This window comes from Myotis daubentonii, chromosome 1 (assembly GCF_963259705.1).
Source record: "Myotis daubentonii chromosome 1, mMyoDau2.1, whole genome shotgun sequence".
NCBI classification, from domain to species: domain Eukaryota; kingdom Metazoa; phylum Chordata; class Mammalia; order Chiroptera; family Vespertilionidae; genus Myotis; species Myotis daubentonii.
The window spans coordinates 202,328,561-202,354,125 of record NC_081840.1 but is presented as its reverse complement, the minus strand read 5'-3'; the positions used below and the strand labels follow the sequence as shown (position 1 = coordinate 202,354,125).

The 25,565-nt window shown below is 45.0% G+C and overlaps 1 protein-coding gene across 6 annotated transcripts in view; it reads right to left on the bottom strand.

Annotated features, from left to right (window-relative positions):
• Positions 1-2,131: 2,131 nt before the first annotated feature.
• USP46 (ubiquitin specific peptidase 46) overlaps positions 2,132-25,565 on the bottom strand; it is a 59,710-nt gene continuing 36,276 nt past the window's right edge. For all 6 annotated transcript variants that reach the window (XM_059671342.1, XM_059671359.1, XM_059671368.1 and 3 more), the window contains 5 exons: positions 18,403-18,479; positions 11,124-11,207; positions 8,614-8,811; positions 5,059-5,137; positions 2,132-4,226 (listed from right to left, as the gene is read on the bottom strand). In XM_059671342.1, the coding sequence (XP_059527325.1) occupies positions 4,125-4,226; positions 5,059-5,137; positions 8,614-8,811; positions 11,124-11,207; positions 18,403-18,479 (540 nt within the window). In that variant the 3' untranslated portion in view covers positions 2,132-4,124. The remainder of the gene's footprint in view (positions 4,227-5,058; positions 5,138-8,613; positions 8,812-11,123; positions 11,208-18,402; positions 18,480-25,565) is intronic.

Sequence of the window (25,565 nt, the reverse complement as noted above, 5' to 3'; positions counted from 1 at the left end):
TCAATTTGCATATCACCCTTTTATTATATAGGATAATGTAAAGGAAGTGTTTAGATATTTGATTCATAAAATCCAGTGTTAAGACTTTCAACACGCCGGCTCTTTTAATGTGAGAGTTAAGAGGCAAGATGCCAAGTCCTTGATGCAATGTAACGGATTTATGTTTTTGAAACACTGCGTGCTCTCTAGAAGGATCTGACAGGCAAGCGCAGGCAACACCGAGAGCAGGCAGGGAGAAGCCAGATGCTGATGGGATCCCAGAGCTGCAGCCACTTCCTTTTGGGGAATAAATCTTTTATTTTGCAACTAGTAGATTTCATACGCAAAGTCCCTAGCTAAGCAATTCTTGGTGATGCCTAATTACCAATCCTTAATTCTTTTTTTTTCTTCTCCCACCGATATGCTCAATTTGCTATTCCCCAGATACAGATTTCAGGGGATTAATTCTGTTGGCCTCTTCATTCAAAAATAATAAGTTACCTCCAGAACAGTGACTTTATCAACCTTGACAGTAGCATTGCCTCGATCTATTACAATGACCAGAATGTTCTTTACATCCCCACTGCTATGAAATTAAGTCCAGAATAACTACCTAGATATGAGACTTAACAATGACTCACATTTTTATAACATAATGTATATAACATTACCCAGATATACTTCTCTAGGAAGAGAATTCCTATTATTTTTTTATTTATTTTCTGCAAACAATTTTAGAGGCAGGGTGTTAAACTGATTGAAATTTCACAAGATTGACATTATTGCTTAAAGTGCTTGAATTGGTTACATTTAAAAAAATTAAGGTACAGATTATTTTAAGTGAAAACTATTTGTTTTTTGTTTTTTAGCAACAAAGTCTTATGAATCCACACACACAGAGTAACTATTTTGGTTACACAGTAATGGAAGCCAAAAATAAATTAATGTAATACTGGAAAACAGAAACTTACTTAGGCAGGAAAGTAGGAAACCCTTTCCCTGACCCATGCCATCTACAGAGTGAATCACAACAGTGCTGATAAACGCCTTGACCACAGGAGAGCAAAACAAGGCAAAACATTTAGTGCACAATATTTTAATACATGGACTATACAAAGTTGATCAAAATGCAATGTTTAAAGATAAAGTCCATCTGTAATAAAGCTACACTCCAGTATCGAAAATAAGCCCTAAGCTCCAGTTAGAGCATAGTTCATTGTTAGGCATGCCCATGAAGTTAGGGTACCCAGGAAAATAAACGCCTGGGGGCCATTTCGGCCATTTCTTTCCCCACTTCATCTGACATCCAAAATACACCAGCTACACAACCAGCCGGCTGCCTATTCCGACCAGCACCCTCTGCGTTGCTCCTTGGCTGCCTCAGGCCAGGCCACTTGGTGCAGCCTCAGAATGGAAAACGCATCGCCATCCAGGGCTAATGTCGGCCTTTTACCAGACACTACCTTTTCGGCATACTGCACCATAATCTAGATGCTAAGCTAGTAAGTAGCCAGTAAAACAAGTATTTCTTCTCGTGTCAAATGTAAAACATGGTAACTCATTTTAAAACCCAGCAGTTGAAAAAAAATACAGCAGGCCTTCCTCCCGAAAACGACACGTAAACACCCTGGCCACGCAGGGGCACTGCTGAGCCTTGTGCTATCCTTGGCCTCCGACCGGCCCGGCGTTTCCCACACAATCTCTGCTCTGGGGGATGAATGAGGGATGAAAAATAAAAGTGTGTGCATGCTGCTGTCTTTACAGAACGTGAAATGACCCGGGGGAAGTAGCTGCCTAGCGTCTGTTTCATTAATTGAAGAGAAGGGAGAAATTACCCGATAGCTCTAAAGTTTAAAAACCCGATGGAGTGCTGGAGGATAAGTGCATTTTCCCAATCTTTTCCTGCATCACACGACCATTTCCATGTCTTTGCATCATCCCCCACTCTTGTGTTTTTTATTCCAAAAATCTATCCATGAAAACTGAATTTTAACTGACACTTTCTATTAAAAGGAATTACTTCAGTTAAGTCACTGGGGAAAAACTCTTTATAAGAAAAAAAAGGCATCCTGATCTATGATTTTGCATTTAGATATTACTTACACAGGCTTCCAAATGAAACATTTTTTTTCTAATAAATTAGCTTCAAGAGTCATTTCAAAGATAATTTTAATAGTTTTTCTTATGAATCAGTTCCAAATATATTAGATATCAACCATCATTTTCTTAAACTTTGCAACCTGCAGTCAAATATATGGGTTATATATAGTACAAACAGTTCCCTACAGCAATCACCTTCAATTGGAAAGTATCTCTCCTTAATAACAGAATAAAAACTCACCTTCCCGGTAAGTGATCACTGCATACGTTTCATGGAGGAAAAAACAGACAAAATATTTATAAATATGAATTTGCCTTTAAACAAGGCGATGTATACTTTTGTCACTCGTATAAAACAATAACGTGAAGATCACCCTGTTTTGTCTTCTCCAGTGAAAAGTAAAACATTTCACTTCAAGCATGAACAAATGAAGTGTCAGCATGCTTATTTAAGTTCTGAGCAATAAACAGTTCACGATATTTCAAAGATAAGAAATCCAGTTTTCATCTAGATAAAGTGCTATGCTCTTACTGGTTGCAAAATGGCCACTAACATTTTCCAATTCAGTTTTAGTTCACATTATGCCAAACACCTGCATGTTCGTTCGCTGATTTATTAGATAACAAGACCATGTGTTCACAGTATATTATAGTGTATGGAGGCCAACCGACTTCCCGAAGGAAGGTCTATGACTCATAGCATTTGTAGGAAACCAAAAACCAGCTCCACGGCAAAACACATCAACCCCTTTAATAAAAGGTACCAATACTCAAATGATCTAATAAATACATATATAACAAAAGTGAAAAAATAACTAGGGTGAGATGAGGTTCATCCAAAAAACTCGGTCTTGTCAAGCATCCTAGGAGCCTGAGTCAAAGAAATGCCGCCATGTGGCTCCCTCCTCCACCCACCCCGACACTTCCCTCGACCCACCTTCACGCCAGTTAACTCCGGCCTTCCCTCCAGGGAAGGTGCCACCTTGGCCTGGGCTGCCACCGCCTCAGCGAGCAGGCTGAGCTGCCTCAAAGTGAACAGCGGCCCAGCGCGCAGCTGGTCCGGACGGGGCAGTGCCCTCGTTCTCCCGGGCACAGAATGATGTTGGTCTGACTGCTCAGGAGCGCTGCGCCGGAGGCAGCCACCGGGGTCCCAGCCCTGCGACCACGGACTGCGAAAGGCCAACACCAGGCCTGGGAAGGTGCCCTGGATGCTTAGCAGTGCCAGACAGAGGAGGGAGACGACGCACGGACCTTGCGGAAGAAAGTGGCACTAAGAACACACAGCAGAGAGTTATTTTCCTGAACGTGGTTTTGGTAGAAAGATAAGTAACTTTTCTCTCCCCATGAAAGCTTCCTCCTCCTGGCTTTGCCTGCTCTGAGCTCCCCACCCTCTTTGCCCCAGGGAATTCTAGCTCAAGGTGAGCACAGCCTGGGCACACACTGGCACCTTGAACAGCTCTTCACCCTGTCCCACCTGGAGGATGGTTTTAGTATCTGAGGTTACTCACTTTTAAACAATTTCACCTGCACACACTTAAAGCTATAGTTGCAGCCCTAAAGGTGAACATCTACCCAATTCTGTCCTTCCAGGCAGAGAAGCTAAACATGGGTAGCAACGTTTCCAGGGACCTGGTAAAGGAATGCATTGAAAGGAGACCCTGGAAACCATTTAGGAAGCTCAGCAAAGACTCCACACAGACTGCAGACATTCTAGGACATGTCATTCTAATCCAGCCAGAGACAGCCAGTGGCATAATGTTTACCCGACCCTAAAATTAGCAACTGTTATTCATATAAATCTTACTACAATCTGATTGCAGTTAACTTCTACCTCAGACTAAAATAAGACCACGAATAGTGCTGCATGTAGAAAAAAAACAGAGAGAGAGAGAGAGAGAGAGAGAGAGAGAGAGAGACTAACACAGCCAGATCATTGAGACTCGCAGTAATACATTGGTGGTCCGCGGGGAGAAGCAAGTCCGCAGAGAACCCAGTAACAGTGCTTGAACACTCCCCCTCTTGAGTTAGTCCCACGGTCCTTTAAGTTATTCTCGTGACTGATAGAATAAAATATATCCAGATTCTGAATTTTTTGATATATCTGACGTCAGGCCATAGAATTCTTCAATAGCTTGGGCATCAATTTTCTGCAACAAAAGAGAAATAAAACAATATACTTGTGTAACGTGACGACTGGGAGGAGGACAGAACTAATGGAATGCACGAGGTCAGTGTCAGGAACACTGTTGGCTATACAATCACAACTGGGAACTTCCGATGGCAGCCGGCAATTCCACAGACTTGGCAGAGGACACGACTGCATGAACTGCACATCTCTGGGGAGAAAGCCACCCTCGAATTTAGCAGCAGCCACATGTGGGCACGCTGGAGGAGCCAGGACTTCTGTCTTTCTAATGGCAAACTGGGGGCCTGGGGAGTCACCATGATTCTTTCCCTTTCTTTTTATCCCATGGGCTAAACTAGACCATGTCTTTGAGCGTGAATTCTCTCCAGCTACTATGCCTCTACAACAAAATCAACATTTGGAATACTTGGGTATAATATAAAGATTTTCCAGGTCCAACAGACTGAAAAATAAAGTTTTTAATAACCAATACAAGAAAAATTTGGTATAATGAGAAAATTTTAACAGAATTTCGAAGTGCATTATTTGGTCTTTACCAGAGAGGACTATAGTACGTGAGGCAGCAGAACTCATTATAAATATGACTGATGGTGGCATAAAGCTCCCATGTCCACGGCTGATGAGTTGACCAGAAGACAGTGTTAAGGAGGCCATGGTCACACCCCTCCTCCCTCCATAGAGAATGGGAAGCAGCAGGATTTCGTTCTGAGAGAAATGTACGTCGTTCTAAGGTCAGATGGTAGGAAAACAGGCCTCTTCTAGAAAACATCCACACCCACACGTTCCCCAAAATGTGATCCCCACCCCTGCCACAGAGCACTCTGCATACCCACCTCTACGATGTCGTCATCAAACAAAAGCCAGAAGCCATGACTTTTCACAATAGTGATATAATGCCCACGATTAGGACCGCTGGAAAAGACAGAAAAAGTAGCCCATTAACATTTACTTCTTTATAAGCAGCAACTCACTAGCGAAAGCTATCATCAGGGCAGAACTTGGCCTGACCGGCTCACAGAGGAGCAACAGGTGCTGGCGCTATGCTGGGCAGATGGAGTGCAGAGATGAGTGGACATCTGGCGTCTAAGGACTCACAATCCAGGGGAAAACAGACATTCAGATTCGACAAATATAGCAAATAATCACTGTATGCATACCTACTATGTGCCAGACCCTATTCTGGCTGTCAGCGGAAAACACCGTGAACAAAACCAAGTCCCACTTTTGTGGGGTTAGGGGTTGAATAGGGAATAAACAAACTAAAATGTAGATGCATCGGCAGTGGTGGTAAAGGCCATGAAGAATAAAGCCGATGGATGGCATAGTGAGTGGAGAGGGACAGCATTCTCTGATATAAAGGGATGGAAGGGGCCTGATAACATGAGATGTGAGCAGAAGAAAATTTCCCTGAAGGAAAGGACTGTGGGACAAGCCATGGACTATTCCTGATGGAAGCATCAGGAATAAGGAGCAGCAAGTGCGAAGGTGTTGGGGGATACAGTTCTTGCTGTGTTCACGGAAGAGCAAGGAGGCCAGAGCTGAGAGCGCCAGGGGCAGCCAAAGCCAAAGGGGGTAGGGGCTCTCATGGCTAAGATTTTGGACTTTGCTGTGAGTGAGCCAGGAAGATCCCTGGGAAATTCTGAGGAGTTGATTTAAGTTTCAGAAAGATGTTACTAAACCACAATGTATAATACCAAGCATTAAAATAAAAAGGTATATATTACACAACTAGAGACCTGGTGCACGAAATTTGTGCGGGGGGGAGGGGGGGAAGTGTCCCTCAGCCTGGCCTGCACCCTCTCCAATCCGGGACCCCTTGGGGGATGTCCGATTGCCAGTTTAGGCCCGATCCCTGCGCTCTCCCAATCCTGGACCATTGGCTCCTAACCACTCACCTGCCTGCCTGCCTGCCTGATCACCCCTAACTGCCCTCCCCTGCTGGTCTGGTTGCCCCTAACTGCCCTCCCCTGCCGGCCTGATCACCCCCAACTGCCTCTACCTCGGCCCCTACCACCTTCGCTTTGTCTGGATGGATGTCTGGAAGATGTCTGGTCTAATTAGCATATTACCCTTTTATTAGTATAGAAGATAAAAATAGTAGAAAGAACAACTAAACAGCTATTACTCTGTAGTTAAGATTTGCACAAATGAGATTTTAATCCTGAATTTAGAGTTTTGTTTTGTGCAATACATCATTAAAGCTAAAAAGTGCTATTTCCCTATGGTTACTTTCTTTAAATACAAGATGACCCACACAAACTGTTCCTGCCTTTCTCCAACCTCACCCAGCCCTCTGCCCCCTCCCTGAGCTCCAGCCCACTGCTCTCCTCGGCTTTCACACACATCACCCTTCACATGCGAGCCTTCCACCCGCTGCAACTGCCTGAAACGATCCTCCCCCAGTGTTTGCACTCTTGGCCCATGTTATCCTGAGGCCTCAGCTAAAAGGTCACCTGGGCAGATACATCTCTGCTGATCACTCCCCTTGCTTCACCACCTGCTTGGTTCATTCCTCACAGTATGAATCAAAATCATAAAGTGTTCTGTACCTTCAGATCCTGCCCGGGGACCCAGGAAACAAGGGTTCAAAAGAGCTTGCAGCAGATATCAGTGAGTGAGGCTGTGCACCCACTGCCACGGTGAGCCAGGAGGCCCTGGCACAGAGAAGGGCTCAGCTCCCTAACCTCAGAGCTTCCCGGTGCCCCCAGCCAGCCCTGCTCTGCGTATCGGAACAATGTGCCTCTGGTGGGAAGAATGTAAAGAATCCCAGTGAGCAGCATGCGTGGCTCAGCACCCACTCGCCCTTGCTGCCAGGGCTGCTCTGACCTCGTGCACCCATCACAGAGGCTGACTGTCCCGAGCCCGGTCTCCCGCTCGTCCTGTCTCCTCAATGGGTCTCCGCCGTGCCCTCCCCAGTGCTCCCAGGATCACAGTTGGCACTCGCAGAGATCCCACTGAAAACCCATGCATAGCCTACAAATCTGAGCGCTTGTTTCCCCATCACACTGCCCGCCTCAGCACGATGCCCTCCAGGTACCAGGCTCTGCCTCCCCAAAACCTCCTCTTCCTAAGCCCTGCCGGGGTCCCACCTAGTGTCCCTGGCCAGCTTCCAGATCACTGGGCCCCTGGGTTCTTCAAAGGGACCTGTTAGAACTATTCCTCAGCGAAAACACAAAGCCGGCTTATCACTGCCTGAGAAATATAACTGAGAACACAAAATATCCAGTGACCTGAAGTTGGTCAATATGTGCAGGACAAAACAGGGGTGCTTCAGATGTGACGTGACAGCTCAGGATACCATCCACCCCAACACAGGATTAAAAGCTCATCCATCCACTCCTCCACGTGGAGGTGTGCACCTCCCGGAATAGTCCGTGCACCACAGCCCGACCGAGGCAAGATGCAGAGGAAGAGACACCCGCACTGCGGCTCATCCCAATCCAGAACCCGCGAGGGCAGGGAGAGCTGTGCCCTCCCAGGAAGAGGGCACACACCGACCCCAGCTGAGCAACGGAAAACAAGAGGGCCTCAGTAGCCTTTCCATGCTCAGACATCTCCAAATTACAGAAAAGATTTAATTATAAAAAAGATTTAATCAAAGGAGTTTCAGCAAAACACTGCTCTTCTCTATCTAGGGGCCTTCTCTCTCTTTCTCTTCTGATTATGTACTTTTTAAAAATGGACTTTGCTGTGGTGTTTTTTTTTTTTTTAATAATTTACTGATTTTTAGAGAGAGAGGACAGGAGAGGGAGAGAGAAAGAGAAATATCGATGTGAAAGCGCAACACTGATGGGCTGCCTCCTGCACGCCCCTTACCGGGGACTGAGCCAGCAACCTCTTGGTTTACGGGGTGACTCCTAAACCAACTAAGTCACACAGCCAGGGCCTGATTATATACTTCTCATGGAATGTTGGGCAAAGACTGAGAAATACATAAATATTTTTTAAGAGTACATTTTCAATCATTCAAAATGCCAGAAAACTGAACTCTGATCTACTGCTTCGTCTTTAGTCATACATCTTAAAATACTTTTGAAATCACATAACCTGTAACTTGACTTTTTAAAAATTAAAATCATAGCATAACCATTTATGCCTTCAAGTTATTTCAAACTCCTCCCAAGCATCATTTATAACCAAAGATTTATTATTTCCCTTGTGATAAAACATTTAGATTATCTTATCATAATGCAGATTTCACTTTATGTGTGCATGTAGACACATTTATATTTGTTTTAGATGATATATATACAAGAGCTTGGAAGAGATTCCACAAATAGTCCCATTATTACTGGGACTCACAGCCCAGGAAAGGCCCAGCTGGGTCTGCTTTGGCACAGGGATGACCCCCCAACTTCTGCGTGCACCCCGCTGCCGCTGGCCCGTACCTGCCACAGTGCACCACCACGGCCACCAGGTCATACATGCGGTCCAGGTTCACAGCGTCGCTGGAGGTGTTGAAGAGCCGCAGCTCCAGCGGGAAGACCACGCGGTAGGAGAGCTTGGTGTACCTGTGCAGCTGCTCCATGTACTTGAACCGCTTCAGGTGCAGGGCCAAAATCATGGGCAGCTTTTTCACTCTCATCCTACGGAACCGTGAAATAGAAACCCAGTTGTACCCGACCCGTTAGGGAAACAGAATCCACTGTTGCCTGCAGATGGAGAGCAGGAGGGGTCTAACCAACTGCAAATGACGAACCACTCATAAGAGTAAAAAGTCTGCTCACTTGTGTAGAGCTGACTTCTCCCACATCCTCGGCTAACTGAGCACAGTCAGCCAGAGAAAAACGCAGCCTGGGGCGCTGTGGAGTGAGAGGAGACATTCCAGAACTTCTGTACCAATAAAATTAGGGAGTGCGATCGCTCTCTGTCACTGCCCAGCCTGCGAGGGAGGAACAGCACCTGGGTACCCCTCCCCAGTCCCTTCCTGAGATCCTGGACAGAAGGGTGTCAGCTCTGGGGAGAGGACGCTGGGGCAAGGACAAGCAGAAGGGTGTGGTCTGGACTTCCAGGTTCCAAGGACCAGAGGGATGAACAGCCACTGCCAGCCACTGGCATCAGGAAACCAAATGTGCCAGGCTCACTCCCACTCCCTCTGTGCTCTTGGGCCCGTCATTTCCCTTCTCTGGCTCAGTGTCCTCGTTCAGGGGTTGGCTCAGCGCTCCATCTCCCACACTGGGCTCCTCAGCGCCCTGGAGACGCTAACAGGGAGGGGTTTCTGCGACCCAGTTTGGACAATGCCACTGTTTTGAAGCTCCTCCCTGCACCTTAGCACAGTGGTTTTGAGAAATCCACACTCAAGGAACGGTTTTCTGTTGTTTGATGCAGCGTTTCCCAAACTTATATAAACACAGAAAGCTTTTCTCACCCGAGGGCCGTTAATATTCCTTGGTAGAAAGTCACAAAGACAAGTCTCTGTAGTGAGCACTGGTAGGACAGAGTGTCCTCCGGGCACCTTCCAGGGCCCTGTGTAGGAATGTCCTGAATTTGGGTACATCCTGCTCAGCTTGTGTACACATCTGATGCATATTATTAGAAAGGGACAAATTTTAAGAGAATACTATTCAGGAATCTTTTAAGGTAAAACCCTGTTCATAAAAATGTAAGCAAAATAACATCAGCAGAAACATATGAATTATGGGGAACCTCCTATTTTATAGAAGTACATGACATTCTAATGTGCGAGACCTCCAGGGCTGCACAGAAATCACCTTCCTGCCACATCGGAAGACCTGGGCTGGCCTAGGTATACGGATGGGAGCAGAGGTGAGCTTCCCTGACCACTAAGGAGAGAGAAGTGCCTACCACCCACGCTCCACCTGCCACAGTGACTAACCTTCTGTACGTTTAGATGCAGCAAGGAAAGATGAGAAGGGCTGGGAGGCTGGGCAGAGGAATTATTTCATCCTCAGCCTCGGGCCTCTGAGGGTTTAGATGGCAGTAATGAGCATCTATGAGTTACTGAGAGCATTCCACAACCAGGGCCGGGTAAATTTAACTCACAGGGAGACTTCACAGGATAATTAAAATGTCAAGTTTCTTGGCTTCTGGGGGAAAATAACAGGGAAGCACTGGTTATCTCAGATTGTCCAAGAGCTGTAACTGGTGGTGGGAAAAGGATGGGCAACCTTGGGTCCCACATCAATTCAGAATGCGATAACTTTCCTATCAGCTATCCATATAATTGATGTGTTACTGATTTCCGCATGACTCCTTATCAAATAATTAATTTTTTAACCTCATATCTTCTAAATAAGAAGCTCTGCCCTCGCTGGGTGGCTCAGTTGATTGGAGCGTCATCTGTCCACCAAAAAGGTTGCGGTTTCAATTCCCAGTCAACACACGTACTTCGGTTGCAGGTTCGATCCCCAGTCAGGTGTGTACAGGAGGCAGCGGATGGATGATTCTCTCTCACACAGATATCTCTCCCCCCCCCCCCCCTCCCTTCCACTCTCTCTGAAATCAATAAACATATCCTCGGGTGAGGATTAAAACAAAAAGAAGTTCCAATGTTTGGGCAATACTAACAACATTACTGAGTGACAACTATATATCATGTGCTCTACTAGGTCCTTTTAATAGTTTGCCTTTAACCCCAAGACGACAGTGACTGTATCTGATGACCACTTGTTTACCCAGGGCACACAGGAGCACTCAATTAATATTTGTGGAAGGAATGCATGAGTGACCAAATGAGCAAATAATCATACGAATGGACAACTCTCCACGGTGGGCATTCTTATACTACTTTTACCCGTGACAAAGGCAAATGACTTCCCCAAAGCTCCTTGGCTATGAGCCTACGGAACTGGGATTCAAAATCAGATCTGGCAGGCTTCCCAAGCTGGCTCCCCCTCCAGACACAAAGCCAGCCTCTTGAGCTAAGTCCTTTACGCACCTTTTCTGGGCCTCCTGTTTGCTGCAGCACGTTTCACAATAATATTTCTGTTCACTACACAGTGTTTCTGTGTTGCTGAAGTCTCTGCAGAGAAAAATATTTACAGCTTAAAAAGAAGTCCAAACTGTGCTTGGTGTACTGAGTTTTAAACGCTCTATCACCTGTAGGGTAATCTTTAATTGAGCATAGGTAGAAGAAAAAATCCTTCTTACAAGTATGATGCCACTAGAGCAAGTCTACTGGGTTGGACTGTGATTCCACCAGGAGAGATGTTCAACTATAGCTTTATTTAATGGGACACAGACAGATGTTTCCAACTGATTCGGAAAAAACTCAGTGTTTAACAAAGAACACCTGTAAATTGGAGATACAAATTATAATAGAAAAATACTAACTATATTAAATGCCCACCGCAAAGTTGAGTCCAAAAACGTCAATCCCATAAAATTACTGGGACTATTGTACAGGAATGATAAATGGCACATCTCAGGTCTGTATTTCCTAAGAGCTTAAAAGTGAAGATAAGGGCATGGAAACCATATACAACTGTCCTTATATGGAACCAAGAAAGTCCCAATGATCAGCATGTGACGGCTTCCTCCCAGCCCTGCTCCCCGTCGCCCCACACCCTGGATGACATGAACGTTGGCCTCCCTCCTTTTGAGAACAAATGCCATTGTGATGTTATGTCTGCATTTGACTTATAGCCTACTGATAGATTCATTTTTTAAATGTCATGGCTTTTCATTCTTTCTGGTCCCTGAGATTCTATTTAACATTCCTGTGGTACTACTTCAAAGGCAGAAAGAACATCCAGAATATAATAACACCCCAGAGTCTTGAAAAGCTCCGTGACATTTCCTTATGCACGGGGAGTGTCCCAGAACCAGAACGGTCACATTTGACTAAACTGAAATGTTAGCCGAGCCAGTGTGGCTCAATGGTTGAGTGTCGACCTATGAACCAGGAGGTCACAGTTCGACTTCCAGTCAGGGCACATGCCCGGATTGCGGGCTCGATCCCCAGTAGGGGGTGTGCAGGAGGCAGCAGACTGATGATTCTCTCTCATCATTAATGATTCTCTCTCATCATTAATGATTCTCTCTCTCACTCCCTCTCCCATCCTGTCTGAAATCAGTAAAAATATATATTTTTTAAATCGAAAATGCTATTATTCACAAGTGAAAGACTCAACCACTTAAACAGAGCTTATCAAAAGAAAACATGGATTGTTTGTTCATTAAATTCCCAAATATTTACCAACAGTGCTTGGGACTAGGTGCCAGAGATTCGCAGAGTCCCTGCCCTCACACAGCTCAGCCTACAGAGACGTGCACAGGTGAGTCGCAGACATTTGGTGCTCAGTGCAGGTCCAACATAAATCACTTCACACCGCTGATTCCCCTAAACCCTCCAACAGCTCCTCAGTGCACTTGTGAATAAGATCCAAACTCCTTGCCATGGGACAGGCCAGCCGTTTTCAGATCTGACAGCTCTTCTGACCTCATCTCCGGCCTTGCCCACACCCTTCACTCTGCTCCAGCCACACAGGCCAGCCTTCTCCTGTAGCTCACGTTCCACGCTCTCCCTGCCTCTTGGCACTTGCAGGTACTCCTTTCCAGATGCTTCCATTCTACTTCGCTCATTCGGAGCTCGATGTAAATGTCACCTCTTGCCAGAAGACTTCCCTGTCCACTTGCTCCAGACCCACCCAGCCCAGCCCTAGCCCGCTGCTGTCTGGTTTTCTTCGGAGCACTCACTGCTCTCTGAAATCATCCTCTCATTCATTTAGTACGTGTCTCTCCTCTTTGTGGGCACTGACCCCGTCTGCCTCACTGCTGTAGCCAAGCACGGAGAACAATGCTCACGGCCCTCAATAATGCAGCCGGATGAACAAAAGCAGAGGAGTGTGCACCGAGTCCAGGGAAAGCACGGGAGGAGACATGAACTTGAACTGGGGTCATTCAGGACATTTCCCCGGGGGCGATGCCCGAGTCAGGCTGTCGGAGGGAAAAAGTGCTGGGGGGATAGGAGTCAAGCATTGCAGATGGAGGGAACGCTGACAGAGGCATGGAGGCACGGCGAGTACGCTGCTTAGAAGTTGGCGTGGACCCTGCGGCTCTGGAGCCCCACTAACCAGTCTCAGCAAAGAGAAGACATAATCATGCGGTGCTTTCTACAAATACCACTTCTGGCAGCACCACGGAGGAAGAACCGGAGGGGGTCGAAGGCCAGGAAACAATTTAGAAGGCAATTACACTCCATCCCGATTTCAAGTGCTTGGTGCATAATACAGTCTCACATTCAGCTGAATGAATACAGGCAACTCTTCAGAGAAGGAGCGGATGTGAAAGCAGTGCTTGGCCTGCACAGGCTTACGGGGTGGATGAGGCGGGGGCTGGGAGAGGGAGAGGTGTCAATGGTGGCAGTGGAGATGCACACCCTGGGTACATCCACCACAGACAAACCTCTGTATCCAGCTAGAGAACAGAAAACCAAGGCAGGCAGAGCAATGGACAGGGGTTTCTGCTTACTGTATTTCTCGAAGGCAGTTTCCTGAAATATGTGTAGGCCCAGATAGCAGAAATACAGCAGAAGTTAGTACCTAATTTAAGGGCCCACTTTACAAATGACCACCAGCTGGCTGGGAGCTTGCTGCCATGAGGACAGGGTCATGCTTTTAGGGGGTCTGTGAGTTGAGAAGTGAGAAGTGAGGCTAGGCGAGGAAAGGAGGTTACCAGCAGGAAACCCTGAGGCAGACCAGGCCTGTCAGTTGCTATTGTATAACTGCTGGAACAAAAGCAGGCAACAAAGGTGAGGAAACTGCGCAATAACAAAGTCAGAGGGGAAGGAAAGAGCAGAGACCTTTTTCCAAGAGCAGATCAATTACTAAAGCAGAGACAAGGTTAGAAAAAAAAGCACAAAACTCTTTGTATTTCTTTCAAAAGAGTCATAGTGGCAGTAAAACACTATTTAAAAATATACTTTGGGGACCCGCCAGTGTGTCTCAGTGGTTGAGCATCGACCTACAAACCAGGAGGTCACAGTTTGATTCCTGGTCAGGGCACACGCCCGGGTTGCAAGCTCGATTCCCAGCAGAGGGCCTGCAGGAGGCAGCCAATCAATGATTCTCTCTCATCATTGATGTCTCTCTCCCTCTCTCTGAAATCAATAAAAATATATTTAAATATATATACACACACTCACACAATTTGGGAACAAATCTAATATAAAATGCACACCTTTATAAATAAAAAAACTATACAATCTTATGGAAATGTATACAAAAAAACTTGAAAAAAAAATGGAGAAAGACTATGTTCATGGATGAGAATGTTATATACTTGTAAAGATGGCTATCGTGTCCAAGGCAATGTCTATATTTAACACATTTTTTTCATTAAAATCTTAACTACTTTCCCACTCAACACAATAGCTCAAAAATTGGTTTTTAAAAAATTCTCAAGCAATGCTTCCGGATAGTGCTCACGTCGTGGCGCACAGAGAAATGGTACTACACAGCAAGGAGCTGCGGGAGCCTGGTGCGCTGCTCCTGTGGCTCTGCTCGGCTGCTAGGAGCGGAGGCATGACACCCCTGCGACCCAGTTACCATGCACACCAACTGGGAAGCTTTGTTCTGGAACCGAGAGCAGTGGTTCTCCTGGCTGTTCCTTAGAATCACCTGGGGAACTTTAAAAACAATCTCAATCTCCATATCAGCCCCCTCACTTGCCCCCCATCAATTACGTCAGAATCTCTCCAGGGAGAACCCAGGCATTGTTCTCAAAGCGACCCAGGTGGCTCCAACGTGCTGCTCTGCAAACATTCACATGCATTTGAATCTCTTGGCGATCTAGTCCAAATGCAGATTCTGATTCATTCATTCATTCTTGGGGGAGACCTGAGATGCTGTGGTTCTAATGAGATGCCAGGTAACAACAGTGGTGCAAGCCCACGAACCCCTGTTTGAGGGGCAAAGATCTAGAGCAGTGGTTCTTAAACTTTGGTGGTATCAGAATCACCAGGAAATTAATTAAAAATAGGGGCCCAGGCTCGCCGAAGTTGAATATGGCCTGGGCCTTGATTTGTACCAACCTGCCCAGGTGAATCTGACACAATAAAGTTTGAAAACCACTGACTAGAATATAAAAAAAGATTAAAAATAGAAATCCATGCCGAAGCCGGTTTGGCTCAGTGGATAGAGCGTCAGCCTGCGGACTGAAGGGTCCCAGGTTCGATTCTGGCCAAGGGCATGTACCTGGGTTGCGGGCACATCCCCAGTGGGGAGTGTGCAGGAGGCAGCTGATCGATGTTTCTCTCTCATCGATGTTTCTAACTCTCTATCTCTCTCCCTTCCTCTCTGTAGAAAATCAATAAAATATATTTAAAAGAAAAATAGAAATCCATGAGAAAAAGTTGTATGTCAGACATTAGAAAACACCATATAACAACAACCAAAACTGAAACACAGGACAGTAAAACAGAGATAAGAGTGTGCCAAAGGAAGTGAGGTGGGACTTCTATGAACTTAGTACATGAAAGAAATTTCTCAAAATAAGTAGAAAAGGAATTTTAAAAACTAAGATTAATTTTTAAAATAGAGTTTTAGGAGTATTAAAAGGCTCCTTTCCTCCTGGCTGGTCTCCCTGGGAGAAGGGGAATTTAAATGAGAGGAGGACAGAGGAGGAGGAAGGTGGCCTCAGAACGGGGAGCACTCTGAGGACAACGGTAAGTTTCTGTGAAGGAGCCACAGGAGGGGCTAAGGCACAAAAGTAGAAAAGGCCGCGTGAGGTTAACTGAGATGAACTTCACGCATTTTAAGTTTTTGCCTGAGGCCATCCCTTAACTTTTCAAAAGGGAAAAAAAAAAAACTTACTTGGTATCCTCCTAGGGTAAAGAGGGCTCACCTTGCCTAAGACACAGTACTGAGATTTGAAGTATCAGAATTATAGCCCAGCGACAATATGGATCCTGTATCCTGAACTTAACTCCATTTTATACCATCATTTCTCTGGGACAAAAGTTCACTGAACACACCTTGTAACTGATCACCAAAAACCATTCTGGAAGGAAGTGGCAAAAATATGACATTTAAATACCACAATTTTAGCTTGAATTTTTTTTTTTTTTTACTTTTGCATCATCAAATGAAAGATAAAAATATCACATCAGAAGAGAAATGGAGTCATGATGTTAAAAAAAAAAACTTCAGAGTTCTAATTTTAAAAACAAGCCTTCAAGAATGCAAACCAAATTAAACCATGAAAAGGGCCAAAAATAGATCAGAATCACTCCTCATCTTTTGTCTCAGATGGAAAAAGCTGGCCTTCCTCCTGCACGTCCCTCTCGCGGAGGTTGGGAATCTGCTGCCCATCGCAGAGCCCTGTGATGACAACACCTGGCAGGTGTTGGGAGGTGAGGTCTTAGGCGTATGTGAGGGCAGGTGCAGCTAAGTCAGTCACGGTCTAGTTTAAGGATGTAAAATGAGGACGGGCAGGCATTTCAGGAATATCAGCCTGCACAGTCCCATCAAATGAGAATCTCATGTTGGATGAAAGGTTTTCCCAGGCTACTTCGTACTCACCCTTCCCAGCTTTAATATTTCCGAATGCCTCTAGCCTGCTCTCCTCGGGTATGCATGGCCAATAAGTACATTTCTCCAGAAAAAAAAAAAAATGAATACACAAATCTGGGTTCCCAAAGGTTGAAATTTTAACTAACCATTGGCCCTTTACCTGGGTGGCCTCAAAGCTAAGGCCACCGCCGTCTGCCTTTTTGAACAGCCCAGATCATGCTAAGAAGGGGAGTAGTCAACCTCCCTAACTCCCCTTCTCAAAGACAGGGTATGGACAAATACCCTTTCTCCCATCCCCCTCATCTGCGACTAATGTTAGCACAGCCTCAATTGTTTCTATATTCCCTGAGGTCATAAAACCTTGGGAAAATAAAAAATGGCTTATTTTCACAGGAAGATTAAGAACCCATGTCATAAATGGGACCATTCGGAAGAAAAAGAGGCCATCCTTCTCTTTGCAAGGAGGTAAACTTTTCCTAGACCCCAGGACCTAAGGCATTTGCAGACAAGGGCTGACATGCCAAACCAACAGGAAGCGCTGAGGTACCCATCAGCAGTGTTGGGGGGCGGCGGGGGGGGAGGGCGGTGTGTGCAGTGGCATCAGGCTCCTGGGAGATGGGAGAGCAATCCACCCCCAGCTCTCACAATACCTAACCCCCAGAAGAATCAAGGTCTTCCACATAAGGTGACTTTCTGACAGTTAACCGCCACAGCAGTCTCTTTAATCCGCGTCTCCAAGTCACCCGCACTCCTGAAAGAACAAGTCCGCCACCCTACTCCTACTGCCGCGTGATGACACCTTAAAGCGCCTGAGCTGCAGCACCTGGGCAATGCCCACACAGTCTACACTGGCTCCCTCACTCTCCAGACCTGTTTCATTTCCTTCAAAGCACCGATCACCATCTTTAGATCCCACCGCATGTAAGTGCTGCGACAGGCGTATCTGGTGCTCATTCCTCTCTTTCCAGTGTCCACACAAGGCCTGGCTCACTGTGAGCACTCACGACCTCTTGTTGGAAAGAGGAGAAGAAAGAGGAGAGTGAGGAGGGGAAAAGGAAGCCATGTCTTTACAGCAACTTGGAGCACAGCTCAAGCATGCAATACCTGTAGCGATCTTGCGCACGTACTGTTCTCACACTCCGGGCTCCTCACCTCCACTCAACCCTAGTGAGGGGCCATTTTCCCCATGAATGATCTCCATACAATGCTGGAAGTTGGAGGAAAAGGCAATTTCCTCCTTGGTTCTCAGCTCAAAAGTGCATGATTTTTTAAAAAAACAGAATAGATTAGCTTAGAAAAATAAAGGAATGGCAGGCATCTATAGCAATTAATTGTGTAAGAGTGTGTATGTGTATGTGTGTATGTGTGTGTGTGTGAGAGAGAGAGAGAAAGAGAGAGAGAGAGAGAGAGAGAGAGAGAGAGAGAGAGAGAGAGAGAGAAGAAAGCCCTTTAATACATCTGTAATAAAGATTAAAAACTTAATGACTAACAGCTTCCATTTGATCCTCCCTCTTCTCCATAGGACTTTTCTCCAGACCACATACCCTTATTTTCAATCTCTCTTGGAAAAAAAGAAATAGGAAATGGTATTGTATGGGTTTAACAGAAAGGAAGATTATTTCCTAAAGAAATATGGGATATTTCCCCCACTTATTTACTAGCCTGATCAAAAGCTCAGACCACACTCAGAATTCATGAGGTTACCTTAGGCAGTGGGTAATGGATGTATTCTGCTCCACATCGACAGAAAGATCAAGAAAATCTTCATCTTTGCTACTAACCTGAAGCAAAAAAAAAAAAAGAAAAAAAAAGTCTTAGGCACAAAATACACAACAGACATATTATCTTGAACACTTAGAGGTAACCAAGAACCATAACTGCAGTAAAAGTAGTGTGTGGCTTTGCATATTCACTGGCAATCAGTAACCTTGGAAACCCAATCTACAGAAAATCCCAAATTTTCAATTTAATCATATCTCTATCCCAGCTTTGATTCAGAACTTTTTATTTTTTAATGTTTTTATTGAGAGAGGGAGAGAGATAGAAACATAGATGAGAGAGAAACATCAATCGGCTGCCTCCTACACACCCCTACTGGGGATGGAGCCCATAACCCAGGCACACGCCCTGACCGGGAATCAAACCAGCAACCTCTTGGTGTATAGGATGACGCTCGATCCACTGAGCCACCCGGCTGGCTAGAACTCTTAATAATGAAAACTCTACCAGATTTCTCTTCCTCTCCATTCATTTCCTCCACTGTTCCAAAGTAGGAAGTATCAGACAGGTAGCCATATAGCTCAGACTGGCAGGATGATAAAAACAAAAATGGAGAAAGGACGAGACACGTAGAAAACCTGCTACTCTGAGGGTCAGCCCTTCGTTAAGTTGTCTGCACTTTCTGCCAATCCCTTGAAATCACCCCCTTCTTCCCATGTCTGCTCATTCCCCAACCGCATGAGGGACCAGGGAGCCTAATGCGCGAGGGCGGTAGAGTCACACCGGCTCCAGGTGCAGCTGTCCTTTGATACAAGACGTGGCCACCATGTGCAGAGCCCTGCACTGTCTGTGATAACAACTGGACCCGGAGCTGGCGTGGAGCCGAGACTCGCACCGGCCTGCCTGCCACTCTGGCCTGCTCTCAGGCAGGACGGCTCATTGGCCCGGGCTAGTTCTCAGCCCTCCACAGATCCAATTCCGGGCCTACTTATTGAAGCTCTCCGAGGAAGTGTGTATATTCCAGCAGTTCACCAGCATTTTACCATCTTGGAGTGGGAGGGACCAATTATTCCTGCAACAACCTTGCGGTAATCAGTCAAGTGGCAACAAAATGAAAATAATATTCGTTTACGTGTGACAATTACCTTGGGACCCAATACTCCACTGCTAGGAAATTACCTAGAGAATTATTCAGAGATGTGAATACATCTTTTATACTTGTGTAAGTCTACACAAGATGAAGTATTGAGACAGACTGCCCAGCGCCATATCCTGTCTCTGCCCCTTACTAAAGTGGATGACTTATGGCCAGATACTTAGCCTCTCTGTACCTCAGCTCCTCATCTGTAAAGTGGGGACAGTAAGAGTATCTATTTCATAAGGCTGTTTCTAAAGATGATATAAATAATACATGTTAAGTGCCTTAAGAGATAAACATTCAACAAATCATGAGGAGTAGAAAATGTTAAAAGGCCTAAAATGGTCAAGAAGTTGGAAACAGTTTACATACATTATGGGTATCACAGTAAATGAAAAAGTTGACTATCCAATTATGTGAATTAATTCCAATTTTGTATTTAAAAGGCCTATATATAGTGGTGGACAAAAGCAGGTTTATAATTTTTAATACACAAAACACAGGGTTAATTCTTGTATTATTATTTATTTATTATTGTATTATTTTCCATATGAACAAATGTAAACCTACTTTTACCCACCCCTGTATATTTACATACACACACACACACACACACACACACACACGTCTCTATCATCCTAATTTAATTTTTTATGGCACTTATTACTGCCATGGTAAAATGCATGAAAGGCCCCAAATCCTTACCATTGCCTAAACTAGCCTTTTTGCCACATGACTTTACAGATCTCTTATCAAGGGGTATGTTCCCCAGCCCTTGATTCTGCATTCAACCATGTGATATGCTTTGGCCAGTGGAATGTTAGAAGATGTGTTATAAGCAGGGGCTTGAATAAGCACTTGTGAAACTGCTCTCTTGCCCTTCTGTCATCACCATGAGGATTGGCCCACTGTTCCCAGGATGATGGGACCCAGGGAGCAGAGCTGTTCTCACATCGGTGCCCAGCCAGGCCCAACCTCAAGCCAAACCCCAGCTGGCCTGCAGACACACGAGTGAGCCAGATAAAATACAAACACACAAGTTCAGCCAAGTCCATAGATGCATGAATTATAATGCTAAATCATAATTGATTTAGGTCAGACTTTTAGGGTGGTTCACAACAAAGCAACAGATAACCAGTACAACTACAGCAGGTCCTTGAATAATGTGGTTTTGTTATGACATTGATGAGATGCCAGAGGAACTTAACTCTTATTTGTATCAATTAGCCAATGGTAAAATTGGTTTCATTATACACTAGAGGCCCAGTGCAGGGATTCGTGCACCGGTGGGGTCCCTCGTCCTGGCCTGCGGGAATCAGCCGAAACCAGCCCGGTGCACGGATTCATCCACGGCGTGTCCGGCCTGTCCTGCCCAGTCCCAGTTGGGGCTGTTCGGGGCCGGCCAGCCGGGGAGGGACCGTGGGAGGTTGGCCAGTCAGGAGGGCTCCAGAGCATGTCTGGCCTCTCTCGCCCAGTCCCTATGGCCAGACCCCAGCAGCATATTAGCCTTTTATTATATAGGATGTCCAACAACTGCAAAATATACATTCTTTTCGACTCAGCAAGGGTAACAGCCTTCCAGGGGTTTTCAGGCAATGTTAGGAGACATTTTTGTTGTCTCATCTTGGGGGATGCTACCGGCATCCAGCAGGCAGAAGTCAGAGATGCTGCTAAAAAACCAATAATGCACAGGGCAGCATCCACAACAAAGAATTATCTGATCTTAACTGTTAAGTTCCAAGGTTGAGAGAACCTGTTTTCAAGTACATTTAAGAAATTGGACCATGTGTTAGGATTTGAAATATGTCAAAATAAATTTAGAAAGATTGAAACCATACAGAAGATATTCCCTAACCACAATGGAATTAAATTCTAAATCAATAATATTCAAATATCTAGGAAAATCCCAAATGTTTAAAAATTAAACAGCATATTGCTAAGTAATGTATGAATCACAGAAAAAAAATCACAAGAGAAAATTAGAAAATATTTTGAACTAATGACAACACATATCAAAAGTTGTGAGATGTAGCTAAAGCAGTGCTTAAAGGAAATTTTATAGCTTTAAAATGCATATATTAATAAACTGTAGAGCAGGGACTATCTTTTCTGTTGGTCTAATTACTACAGCCCTAATACCTAAAATAATTTTCAGCATTTAGTAGGTACCCAATAAATATTTACTAAATGAATGAATAAATAACAAAAGAATGAACAAGTAAAAAGATATCTAAATTCCAAGAGACATCAAGTGACAGAATTATGAATAATTTTCTTTTTATAAATTCTGTTTTCTTTCTTTTTCTTTTAATCCTCACCTGAGGATATTGTTTTTTATTGATTTTAGATAGTAAAGGAGAGAGAGGGACACATCGATCTGTTGCCTCCTGTACACACTCCAACCAGGGATCAAATCCGCAACCTAGGTATGTGCCCTGTGTGGGAATCGAACCGGCAACCTTTTTGGTATACAGCATAACATTCCACCAACTAAGCAATCTGGCCAGGCTACATTCTGTTTTCTTAAAATAATCCAAAGGTATTATATTTTTTAATTAACAAAAACTTTTTCTAGAACCAAATGGCCCTTCTCAGGGGGGGTGGGGGGGAGGAGAGGGGAGAAAGAGGGGTATAGCCAACTGAAATCATACATAATTTAGATAGCTAGGATCAGGTTTTACTAAAACTGTTACAGCTGGAAGGGAGCAAAAACAAAGAAACGTTTTCTCCTGTTAGGCAGAAATCTTTTTCTCTACTCATTTTAGGAGATGGGGGGTGGTGGGGGGGTAAAAATTTAATTAACTAACTGGGTAAAGTTACTGTAACTTTCTCAATTCCCAGTGCGAACTGCTCCCAGGATTTAAGACTGTGAGAAAGCACTGCTCAGGTGGATCAACCCCGCTGGGAATATCAAAACACGCATAAACCCTCCCACTTGGGTTTCTCTCTCTCCCTGCCCAGATTGACAGTCAAAAGCAACGAGTGATCAGCAATCTTTTTTCCTTTCTCTCTTCCCAGAAAGCTGCCAGAAAAGAAAACCTTTTTCTTCCCACGCACAAGGATCTCATTCTGGTCTAAATGAAAATACAGCTTGTCTCCACGGAAACACAGATATCACTAAGACTCCAATACTCTCAGCAAGTACAGGCTACATCTTATTCTCCTTTCTTCCCCCGACTGGGTTCCTAAAAACTCTAGTTTAAGAAGGGTGGAAGATACCCTACTTGCTCTTCTCCAAAGTAATAATTACAAATTAATAGAACATATTAATTTATAGGGTAGACATATAAATCACAAGCTTTGCTAAGTTTCTGAGTCATAAAAATCATATTCAAATGTGCTTTTAAATCCAGAGACTCCAGGCAGGAGCCCCATGCTGTTCAGCCAGAACCTGAAAATGCGCTGGCCTTGAGCAGTGCCAATACGGTGGACTTGGGACAAGTGGCAAGACAACCCACCTGGACCCCAGGGACTCCATCACACCTGGCCACACCACCCACCCCACTCCTCTTCTGTGAAGAGCTCAGAAGCTCTACTGGATCAACTTCTTTTTCAAAAAACAGGGACAGATCCAAAGACAGAGAAACAGCGATCAGGCTATCAATCCCCAGAGGGAAAGTAGGGGAAGGACTTGTATGCGTGCATATAAGCCAAACCAATGGACACGGACAACAGGGGGATGAGAGCATGAGTGGGGGGAGGGGGGAAGGTTAGGGGTTAACGGGGCGGGGGGGGGGGGGGGGGCGGGGGAATGAGAACACATTTGTAATACTTAACCAATAAAGAAATTTTTTTTTCTTTTTTTATTGCTTAAAGTATTACAAAGGGTATTACATATGTGTCCATTTTATCCCCCTGCCCTAGACAGTCCCCTAGCCTCCCCTATTCCCCAGTGTCTTATGTCCATTGGTTATGCTTATATGCATGCATACAAGTCCTTTAGTTGATCTCTTACCCCCCTACCTCCTGCCCCCCAACCCTCCCCGGCCTTCCCGCTGCAGTTTGACAATCTGTTTGAGGGGGCGGGGGGGGGGGGGGGCGGGGGAATGAGAACACATTTGTAATACTTAACCAAAAAAGAAATTTTTAAAAATATATGTTTTTATTGATTTCAGAGAGATGAAGGGAAAGGGAGAGAGAGAGAAACATCAATGACGAAAAACAATCACTGATTGGCTGCCTCCTGCATGCCCCCTACTGGGGATCAAGCCCTGATAGAGAAGCAAATGGTGACCTCCTGGTTCTCGAGTCGACGCTAACCACTGAGCAACACCGACCCCGCTCCTGGATCAATTTTAACCCCTGCAAACAAAGCAAGAAGGAGCTGTACTATCGGTAGTTAATAAAGCGGTTCTGTAGACAATCTTTGGCTCCAGTAACAGACAGAAATGTGTCTTAAAGCCACTGAGAAGCACTGAAAACCACCAGTTAGCAGAGCAGAGACTCCATGTTAATGGAAAGGAAGAAAATTAACAACAAAATTGAGCTCCAACGGGCCCTGCAAATCTTAGGAACCAAGCGAAGAACCGCCAAGGCAGCGCTGAGGCTGCTCTGTAAAACCCCCACGCCTCAGTTCTGAAGAGCCTTGCTCCAGGTTACCCAGGGAAGTCAGCACTGAATTACCCCCTTAAAACAAGTCTCTCCAGGTCTACTGCAGAATGAAACTGTTTGTCTCCATAAATCGGCAGTTGACATTTGTACAGCAATCACAAGCAACATTTACAAAGGGTGAGACCCAGAAAAAAAAAATGATTGTTTTCTGAAAGCATGAAGGCTCCCACAAAGAGTTTTCCACAACTGGAGGAACTAGCAGCCAGGCAGCTACAATGGCGAGCTTCCCCGGGGGGTAATTCGCTGCTCGGGATCTGGTGCAGCTTCTTCCCACTGCGAGATTTCACACATGTGGGGCCTGGCAATTCTGACGGAAGCGCCTTCTGCAGGCTGCCCGCCCTGAGCAGAGGACCTTACTGGAAGGGGGCCTGCGTTTCTCATCCTGAGCAGGAAAGCTAAAACCCTAAGTGTTCTTTCGCTCCAAGTCCTCAACATTTTACAGGACAAAAAAATAAAGCCTGCAGGTATGTATTTCCTTAGAAAGTAGAGAGCTTTCTAACAATGAGAGCTTTCTAAAAATGGAATGCATCTCCTCCGGAGATTGAGTTCCCTGTCTCTGGACAGGGGCCAGTAGATGACCAACTGGCCAGGACGACACAGAAGGGACTGGGGCACAGGGCGAGAACGGATTAGGTGACTCCTAGGATCCTGTTCAGTTAAAGGACCTAAGAAAATGGAGGTGATTATCCCAGAAAATCCAGGGGAAAAACACTCTTGCCTCAAATCATCTAGTACTCATTTGGGAGGAATTAATGTAAGAATCAATCTGATTGCCCCAGAAAGACATCCCCACATACTCTCATTCACTCCCACAAACCAAACATAAATGGCTGGAATCCCATTATCACAAACTCTACAGGGTCATCCAAAATCTACAGAGAAATCTTTGGGCTCAGGTTTCCCCTCTATGGTGACCCTGCAGAAATAACAGACTAGGTGATAGCTTTTTCAATACAAATATTTGAGATGCAATATTTGCATTTGCTGGGATCACAGACAACAAAGAAACTATAAATAAAACTGAGCCTCCCAGCTGAGCCTTCCTGAAAATTCAGACACTGGAAGATGGATTTAGTCATGTGTTTATTTCAAAGATTTAAAAAAATAAAATAAAATAAAACCATTTCATTGATCCAAAAGCAGGCAAGAGAGAAAACAAAATATAAAATAGGTGTGTTAAATAAAAACAAAGAGTAGGATGGTAAAAACATACTGCCATTTACTACGCATTTCAAACACCACCACAGATGTTTCCAGAATGTGGGAAATTCTACGGGACAAATAACCTGATTTCTTCAACAAATAAACCGGAAGGAAAAAAAATGGGGGGTGGGGTAACCTATAGATTAAGACAGAGACTAACCAAATGCAATGTGTGGACTATGTATGAATCCTGATT